General features: G+C 42.5%; 2 protein-coding genes across 6 annotated transcripts; one reads left to right on the forward strand and one right to left on the reverse strand.

Moving 5' to 3' along the window:
• Positions 1-599: 599 nt before the first annotated feature.
• Positions 600-3,422, forward strand: aakb1 (5-AMP-activated protein kinase subunit beta-1). 5 transcript variants are annotated; one of them, XM_014171383.3, is made up of 8 exons: positions 600-763; positions 1,643-1,828; positions 1,984-2,153; positions 2,283-2,376; positions 2,458-2,572; positions 2,731-2,864; positions 2,992-3,060; positions 3,250-3,422. In XM_014171383.3, the coding sequence occupies exons 2-8, from the start codon at positions 1,667-1,669 to the stop codon at positions 3,325-3,327; spliced, it is 822 nt and encodes a 273-aa protein (XP_014026858.1). In that variant the 5' UTR covers positions 600-763; positions 1,643-1,666; the 3' UTR covers positions 3,328-3,422.
• Positions 3,423-8,127: 4,705 nt separating this feature from the next.
• On the reverse strand, positions 8,128-9,972 carry LOC106585491 (phospholipase A2, minor isoenzyme). The gene is made up of 4 exons (XM_014171751.2): positions 9,169-9,972; positions 8,816-8,972; positions 8,602-8,729; positions 8,128-8,410 (listed from the first exon to the last, which is right to left on the reverse strand). The coding sequence occupies exons 1-4, from the start codon at positions 9,200-9,202 to the stop codon at positions 8,286-8,288; spliced, it is 444 nt and encodes a 147-aa protein (XP_014027226.1). The 5' UTR covers positions 9,203-9,972; the 3' UTR covers positions 8,128-8,285.
• Between the last annotated feature and the right edge of the window lie 56 nt (positions 9,973-10,028).

A 10,028-nucleotide genomic window follows, 5' to 3' on the forward strand; every position in this document is an offset into this window, starting at 1 on the left:
GCACAAACCGCAACGTAGCATAAATTCAAGCGACACAACCCAGGTCTGTTCTTGGACCTACCCATTGATTCTTGAATGCCTCATGAGCTTTGTATAACTGTCATACCACATCAGAGCCCAACATATAAGCTTGTTTTACTCCAATATTGGTAAACAAAGTAAATGTAAACGAACACTATATAGCACTATATAGCCCCAACAACATTAAAACTATAATTGTGGGATCATGGATGGTCAGTCCTTGCATCCATAGCTCTGTCTATGAATTTGAGAGTTGTTACATTTCGCCAGTCCCATTCCTTGGCTTTTTACCGAAACAGGAGCGGATTCACGTGTTGTTTCAAATGCTGATTGCCACTTTAAGGCTAAATTCTATGGTTCTGAAATTAATTTAGGTTTAAGATGCTTTTGCGAAACCGGGCCCTGAACGTTTCCTTTTTTAAACCTAGGAATTCATCATGGCCAATCCTAAAATTTGCTCCAGCTTCACATTTTGTTTGTTAAATCAGAGTAGTGTTTTCTGTTGTGACCTAGAAAAGGTTACACTAGTTTTTGAAATTGAACTGTACTCAATGGTCTGAAAAATCATTCCGAGACAGGCGTGACTTCGAATGCGAGAAAACAGGAAGAGGTGTGTGCTTGTGCAGCCTACTGTCTGTCTGTCTTTGGGTTAGGTTACAATTTACCCTTTCAGGGGAAAATGGCGATAGGAAATACAATAGCGTAGATTCCCAGTATTAGAATTTCCAGAAATTAAACGAAGGTAAGAAAAGTGAAAACAATTAGGCCTACTTCAATGTTACTTTGGCATGGATCTTCCGGATGTGATGTGTTTTTAAGTTTGAGTAACGAGGCAGGTTTTCCCCATAGGTGGTATATATAGTAGGTCATATGGTTTTTGCTTATGCACGGAAACGCAAACCTAATGTCAGTGTGTGTCTGCGCCGGTGTTTGTTTTTGCGAGCATGTTTGTGTTGGGGGTAGGGGTATTGGTCATGTCAGGAAACGGGGATCTTTTATCAAATGCTTACATTTTGGTCTTGGCCATTCCTCAATCAATTACAATAGGCTTTGGTGGAGGATTCGCCAGCAGATTCGATCCTGCTTATTTACAGCTGCACTACGGTCAGACAGCATCCCTTTGTATATTAAGGCACGGTGTAGCCTGCGCGAGATATGGCTTGGTAACATAGGCCCCTACCTCAATCAGGGATGAGAAATGGGCTGTACTCCGAATTGTCCCATTATCCCAACTGTTACACCGAGTAGATTGAACGACGGATAGTTTTTAAGTAAACTGCCGTTTTTTTGTCCTAGTTAGCAATTCTGAGCACAACCCATTTCTCATCCCTGGATTGAGGTATGTTTTCCGAGCCATATCTCACGTCGTCACTGTGCACGGGTCTTAATGTACACAGGAACGTTGCTGTCCCACCCTGGTGCAAGCGGGTCTGTTCAACAAGGAAATGCTCAGAATGATTAAATGTTCAACCAGGCCAGCTTTATGTAAATGTCAGATATTAGAAGATATATTTATATTACATTATGTCAATGTTCCTTGTATATAACAGGGCTGGTGTGTACTATATTGACTGTATTATTGTTGTTGATCATTTGTTCATACTTGTGTGTTAATGAACAGTGCAGTGGTTGTTGCTGAGTCAGAATGGGAAACAACAGCAGCAGTGGTGAGCGGGCCAGTGCAGGTCAGGGTGAGAGGCCCTATCAGCGTGATGATGGACAAGGTGCCAAGGATGGCGCACTGCCCAAGATTCTCATGGACAGCACAGATGATGCTGACCTGTTTAACCCCCGAGAGGCTAAAAACGTACAGAAATATAGATAGTGAAGTCTAAAGGGGTTAATTCATTCAGATTTACATTAAAGTATTTACAAGTTTGCCTGTAGGGCAGGCTATACCCAACTTTTGTTTTCGGTGGGCCTCAATGTGTAGTGATGTTAATGTGAGTGCAATTGTGCCAGGCTCCTCAGGAGATCCAGGAGTTTCTAGCCTGGCAGCGGGACCTTGAGAGTGACAGTAAATGTCCCAGTCAGGCCAAGCCCACTGTGTTCCGTTGGACAGGCGCTGGCAAAGAGATCTTTGTGTCTGGATCATTCAACAACTGGACCACCAAGATTCCCCTCAACAAAAGGTGAGCAGGTTTGGGGAAAACCCCAACAAAGCACTTTAATTTGGCAAAATGTGAATAGTTGATACTGATTGAAATTGAATGATGTTTCCTGCTCAATATTGATTGTATTGTGATATTTTTCTGATCCAGCCAGAACAACTTTGCAGCGGTTGTGGACTTGCCTGAGGGAGAGCACCAGTATAAGTTCTGTGTAGATGGACAGTGGACCCTTGACCCGACAGGGGTGAGTACAAACCCTCTGTCGGAATGATATAATACCATTCCCTCTGTGTTCAGTCTTTCAACTGTATTTCATCCATCACAGGCTGTGTTGACGACCAAAACTGGCACTGTCAATAATGTCATTCAGGTGAAGAGGACTGACTTTGAGGTGTTTGATGCCCTCATGATTGATTCTCAGGAATGTGCAGACATGTCAGGTACTGATGCTTGATTACCATCATAATTTGTGTTTTCCTATAACTCCATTTTAGTGATGAAGGCCATTTCATTCCTGATGATAAATTAATTAAGGTGCCTAATTTCACCTGGTGGTTTACTGCACATTGAATCATTGTGTGTGTCCCTGTGATTTCAGACCTCTCGAGTTCCCCTCCGGGACCCTACCAGCAGGACCCATACTTAACCAAGACGAGCGACAAGCTCAAGAACCCCCCCATCCTGCCACCACACTTGCTGCAAGTCCTACTCAATAAGGACACTGGCGTGTCTGTGAGTGATGGTTCAGAGGCTGGAGAACACCTTCATTGGGAGTCATGATGGTGGAAATATGTTTTTATTTTCTCTGATTGGTGTCAATTTCTTAGTGCTAATTGTTTGTTTTCCATATCCTGAACAGTGTGACCCAGCCCTTCTTCCAGAGCCCAACCATGTGATGCTCAACCATCTCTATGCCCTCTCCATCAAGGTAAATCATTGCTGCTCTCAACTCATTTGTTTCCTCACTAGACCAGACACCTCAGCAGAGATGGGGTCAATTACATTCCCTGTTGAATTTGACATGGAATAGAGCAAATCAAATCCTGTGTTAAATAGACCTCAACTCTGCATCTCAAGACATTCCTGCCTGATCCATGTCTATTTTCTTTTCTTTCAGGATGGGGTGATGGTTCTTAGCGCAACCCACCGCTACAAAAAGAAGTATGTGACCACACTTCTGTACAAGCCGATCTAATCATACCATCATGTGCTTCCTGCCTAGAAACATTTCAAATCTATTCTTGTATAATTCTGTTTTTTATATCGATGATTAAACTTCTCTCTATCTCAGATGATTTGTAAATAGTATGACCACTTGACCTTTAAGAGTTAAAATGTTCTGTTCAGATATCTTCATATTAGCTCATGGAAAAAGACCTGCATTTGCCAAACAGAAACTTATCATGCTAGTTCATGGAAAAGTATCATTGTGTAATGGTGAGACAAAACCAGCTGCTACAAAACTACACCAGAAAGTGGAAGATATCCATATAAATACACACCAAGGTGGACAAAAAGTTATTGGATTCAGTCCAGAAATGACCTTGTTAGACTGCTTTTGCATATTGATTCTTGGTCTAACACCTTTTGATCTCACTTCCACTCGTACACTCCAATAACTATATTACAGTGCGTTCGGAAAGGATTCAGACCCTTGACTTTTTCCACATTTTTGTTATTCGAAAATTGATTAAATGGTTTTTTCCCCCTCGTCAATCTACAGACTACCCCGTAATGACAAAGCAAAAACAGGTTTTTAGAAATTTTAGCAATGTATAAAAAAAAATAACGGATATCATATTTACATTAGTATTCAGAAACTTTACTCAGTACTTTGTTGAAGCACCTTTGGCAGCAATTACAGCCTCAAATCAAATTTTAATAGTCACATGCGCCGAATACATCAGGTGTAGACCTTACAGTGAAATTCTTACTTACAAGCCCCTAACCAACAATGCATTTATAAAAATATGAATAAGAAATAAAATTAACAAGTGGTTAAAGAGCAGCAGTAAAATAACGAGACTATATACAGGGGGTACCGGTACAGAGTCAATGTGTGGGGGCACCAGTTAGTCAAGGTAATTGAGGTAATATGTACATGTAGGTAGAGTTATTCTTGGGTATGACGCTACAAGCTTGGCACCTGTATTTGGGGAGTTTCTCCCATTTATTCTCTGCAGATCCTCTCAAGCTCTGTTAGGATGGATGGGGAGCATCATTGTACAGCTATTTTCAGGTTTCATCAGAGACGTTCGATCGGGTTCAAGTCTGGGCTCTGGCTGGACCACTCAAGGCCAATCAGAGATTTGTCCTGAAGCCACTCCTGCGTTGTCCTGGCTGTGTGCTTAGGGTCGTTGTTCTGTTGGAATGTGAACCTTTGCACCACTCTGAGGTCCTGAGCGCTCTGGAGCAGGTTTTCATCAATGAACTCTCTGTACTTTGCTCTGTTCATCTTTCCCTCGCTCCTTACTAGTCTCCCAGTCCCTGCCGCTGAAAAACATCCCGACAGGATGATGCTGCTGTTACCAACATGCTTCACCGTAGGGATGGTGCCAGGTTTCTTCCAGATGTGACGTTTGGCATTCAGGCCAAAGAGTTCAATCTTGGTTTCATCAGACCAGAGAATCTTGTTTCTCATGGTCAGAGTCCTTTAGGTGCCTTTTTGTAAACGCCAAGCGGGCCTTTTACTAAGGAGTGGATTCCGTCTGACCACTCTACCATAAAGGCCTGATTGGTAGAGTGCTCTAGAGATGGTTGTCCTTCCGGAAGGTTCTCCCATCTCCACAGAGGAGCTCTGTCAGAGTGACCATCGGGTTCTTGGTCACCTCTCTGACCAAGGCCCTTCTCCCCCAATTGCTCAGTTTGGCTAGGCGGTCTGCACTAGGAAGAGTCCTGGTGATTCAAAACTTCTTCCATTTAAGAATGATGGAGGCCACTGTGTTCTTGGGAACCTTCAATGCTGCAGACATCTTTGGTACTGTTCCCCAGACCTGTGCCTCGACACAATCCTGTCTCGGAGCTCTACAGAAAATGTATTCGACCTCATGGTTTGGTTTTTGCTCTGACATGCACTGTCAACTGTGGGATTTTACATAGACAGGTGTGCGCCTTTCCAAATCATGTCCAATGAATTTAATATACCGCAGATGGACTCCCAAGTTGTAGAAACATCTTAAGGATGATCAATACCCTCTGTAGCACCTTACGGTCAGATACCGAGCAGTTGCCATACCAGGCGGTGATGCAACCGGTCAGGATGCTCTCGATGGTGCAGCTGTAGAACTTTTTGAGGATCTGGGGACTCATGCCAAATTATTTGTCTCCTGAGTGGGAAAAGGTGTTGTCGTGCCCTCTTCACAATTGTCTTGGTATGTTTTAGACCATGATCGTGTGTTGGTGATGTGGACAACAAGGAACTTGACACGCTGCACTTCAGCCCCGTCGTTGTAAATTGGGGCCTGTTCGGCTCTCCATTTCCTGTAGTCCAAGATCATTTCCTTTATCTTGCTCACATTGAGGGAGAGGGTGTTGGCCTGGCACCACACTGACAGGTCTTTGACTTTCCTATAGGCTGTCTCATTGTTGTCGGTGATCAGGCCTACCACTGTTGTGTCATCAGCAAACTTAATGATGGTGTTGGAGTCGTGCTTGGCCACACAGTCATGGGTGAACAGGGAGTACAGGAGAAGACTAAGCACGAACCCCTGAGGGGAACCAGTGTTGAGGATCAGTGTGGCAGGTGTGTTGTTGCCTACCCTTACCACCTGGGGGTGCCCGTCAGGAAGTCCAGGATCCAGTTGCAGAGGGAGGTGTTTTGTCCCAGGATCCTTAGCTTAGTGATGAGCTTCGTGGACACAATGGTGTTGAACGCTGAGCTGTAGTCAATGAACAGCATTCTCATATAGGTGTTCCTTTTGTCCAGGTGGGAAAGGGCAGAATGGAGTGCGATTGAGATTGCGCGATCTGTTGGGGCGGTATGTGAATTGGAGTGGGTCTAGGGTTTCTGGGATGATGATGTTGGTGTGAGCCATGACCAGCCTTTCAAAGCACTTCATGGCTACAGATGTGAGGGCTACAGGGCAGTAGTCATTTAGGCAGGTTACCTTCGCATTCCTGGGCACAGGGATTATGGTGGTGTGCTTGAAACGTGGGTATTACAGACTAGGTCAGGGAGAGGTTGAAAATGTCAGTGAAGACACTTGCCAGTTCAAGGGCTTTCCTTTGTTTTTACTATTTTCTACATCAAACCTATGAAATAAAGCATATGAAATCATCTGGTAACCAAAAAAGTGTTAAATAAATCAAAATAGATTTTATGCTTGAGATTCTTTAAAGTAGCCACCCTTTGCCTTGATGACAGTTGGCATTCTCTCAACCAGCTTCTTAAGGTAGTCACCTGGAATGCATTTCAATTAACAGGTGTACCTTAAGTTAATTTGTGGAATTTCTTTCCTTAATGCATTTGAGCCTATCACTTGTGTTTTGACAAGGTAGGGGTGGTATACAGAAGATAGCCCTATTTGGTAAAAGATCAAGTCCGTATTATGGCAAGAACAGCGCAAATAGGCAAAGAGAAAAGACAGTCCATCATTACTTTAAGACATGAAGGTCAATCAATACGGAAATTTCAAGAACTTTCAAAGTTTCTTCAAGTGCAGTCACAAAAACCATCAGGCGCTATGATGAAACTGGCTCTCATGAGGACCGCCACAGGAAAGGAAGACCCAGAGTTACCTCTGCTGCAGAGGATAAGTTCATTAGAGTTAACTGCACCTCAGATTGCAGCCCAAATAAATGTTTCACAGAGTTCAAGTAACAGACACATCTCAACATCAACTGTTCAGAGGAGACTGCGCGAATCAGGCCTTCATGGTCAAATTGCTGCAAAGGAACCACTACTAAAAGGACACCAATAAGAATAAGAGACTTGCTTGGGCCAAGAAACATGAGCAATGGAAATTAGACCGGTGGAAATCTGTCATTTGGTCTGATGAGTTCAAATTTGAGATTTTTAGTTCCAACCGCCGTGTCTTTGTGAGACGCAGAGTAGGTGAACGGATGATCTCCGCATGTGTAGTTCCCACCGTGAAGCATGGAGGAGGAGGTGTGATGGTGTTGGGGTGCTTTACTGGTGACACTGTGATTTATTTAGAATTCAAGGCACACTTAACCAGCGTAGCTACTACAGCAATCTGCAGCATTATGCCATCCCATTTGGTTTGCGCTTAGTGGGACTATCATTTGTTTTTCAACAGGACAATGACTCAACACACCTCCAGGCTGTGTAAGGGCTATTTGACCAAGAAGAAGAGTGATGGAGTGCTGCATCAGATGACCTGGCCTCCAAAATCACCTGACCTCAACCCAATTGAGATGGTTTGGGATGAGTTGGACTGCAGAGTGAAGGAAAAGCAGCCAACAAGTGCTCAGCACTCCTTCAAAACTGTTGGAAAAGCATTCCAGGTGAAGCTGTTTGAGAGAATGCGAAGAGTAAGCAATGCTGTCATCAAGGCAAAGGGTGGCTACTTTGAAGAATCTAACAAAATATATTTTGATTTGTTTAACACTTTTTTGGTTATATGATTCCATATGTGTTATTTCATAGTTTTGATGTCTTCACTATTATTCCACAATGTAGAAAATAGTAAAAAAATAAACCCTTGAGTAGGTGTGTCCAAACTTTTGACTGGTACCGTATGTAAATAAGGTATTTCTGTTTTGTATTTTGTATACATTTGCAAACATTTCTAAAAACCTGTTTTTGCTTTGTCATTATGAGGTATTGTGTGTGTAGATTGAGGAAAATGTTTTATTTAATCCGTTTTAGAATAAGACTGTAAAGTAACAAAATGTGGAAATAGTCAAGGGGTCTGATTTCTTTCTGAATGCACTGTATACAGGTATTCTCCAGTTATTACTTACACAGAATTCTATGTGTTCAATACAAATACAGAACTAACAAACACATACTCAAAAGAAAGCCATTCAATAATTTAATAGGTCAACAGTTTAATTGGCACAGTAAATTCCATTCCAGCAAACATGACACACATCCATGAAACAGGATTCATAAACATTCAGTGAATCTACAGTTGTGAATAGCTCTGTAGTTTCAGATGTTCGTACTGCTTCCGGAGGATTTGTCTTGGCTCAGGTGATACAGTGGGTTTTGGGGTCTAGGTTATTGTTCTCAGGGTTGTAGGTGGACTGGGCGAAGCAGTTGGCGGCGACTCGGTCACACTCGCACACTGAGGCCTGGCACACATCGTTGGAAGCTGAGGCGTGAGGAAACAGGTTTAGGCTCATGATAAACATTAGTTGCAGTTATAATCAGAAAGCTGAAACCTCACCTTTACTTCAAAACATCATTGCATCTGACAATATCATAGAGCTTGGGCAGATTGTATAGTTTATTGCAAATGAATGTCCACAAATTATTCTATTGTTTCTACAATTCAGTTGTTACCTGAACAGGAGACCTGCCCATTCGTGCAAGAGAATATGTACACCTTGATGTAAGGGACGTCAATGATGGGACGGCACTCTGGAAGATGCCTGCTCGCTCGGTAGCAGAGGTCGTGGACCTCACAACACCTGAGAGAAGAAAGTAATGAGTTTTCTGAGATACACAGAAAAACCTGGTCATGATGTCTAACACAAGTGGAATGAAATTCAGTTACCTATCCAGGTCATCCCTGGGAGTCCCAGTCCCCCCCAAGCCACACCAACAGCCATAGTTATTGTACATGAAGGGGTTGACATCAGGCTGGGTGCATGTGATCATTTTGCCAAATTGCCACAGAGCCTGGGGCTGCAGTGAACCATGGGCTGCATATGCTGGCAGAGGAGGGAGGTGAAGCTATCAGTCACACTACTGCACATATTCCTGACATTGAGGTTCCAAATAAGAGTTACAGAGGGAACACATGATTATTATTCTATCTGAAATCATGTCCGACTGTATGTATATTCTTAGGCAAGTGAAAAAGTGGACAACAAGCTTCGAATCAATATTCAAATGTGACAGGCTTACCAGTCAGCAGCAACAGGAGGGATTTTGGATGCATGACAGAGGAAACATTGAGGGTATCCACCAACCTTACCTCCTCTTATATTAGATGAAGGGAGGTCAAGGAGAACAAGTGCTAAAATGGGAGGTAAACTGGGAGGGGTTGTGTCATACAGCCAGGAATATGAATGATATCTCAGCTAAAATGCTTTCCTCAGGTTCTAAACTTGTTTACCCAAGATTGCTACTGCTATCACGGATACAAATTCAAAACAGAAACATGAGATATGACACATAATGGAAAACATGGGTTGAATGTGATTTCCACATGACACTAAAATGACAGAGGATCTGTTATGCTATTGAGTAATACCAGCCTCGGGTCTATAAAGTAGAGTTTAAGTAAGTCAACTCCTAGCTGAAATATTGGCTGGTGGATGTTTTATGGCTGGATTAAATATATCCAATCAAATTAGACTGATTTATGTCATTTTTCCTCTTTTATATTGCTTTCTTAAAGCAGTCATTGTTAGGGTTGAAATACCAGCATTGCCCGCTATCATATCATTTGCTAATACTCTGAAAGGTACATTTTGCATTTCCCCTGATGTTCTTCCAAAGTACATTCCAGCAGACAGCTGTGTAAATGACAAAACACATGCTTACATTCCCACACATTTCCATTACACAACTCCAGTCAAGCCTTGTACAATGACCCAATGAGTCTCCTGTATTTCTGCATATTATCCTATCGCTCTTGAAAAAGATTTTTAATCAGTGAGATGAACCTGGTTAAATTAAGGTTAAATAAATAAAACATGGAACCAGTATTGAAATGTGATTCAATGCACCTTTATCACTATACACAAGTGTTTATTAAAATA

Source organism: Salmo salar, chromosome 24 (genome assembly GCF_965601325.2).
Source record: "Salmo salar chromosome 24, fSalSal1, whole genome shotgun sequence".
Lineage (NCBI taxonomy): Eukaryota > Metazoa > Chordata > Actinopteri > Salmoniformes > Salmonidae > Salmo > Salmo salar.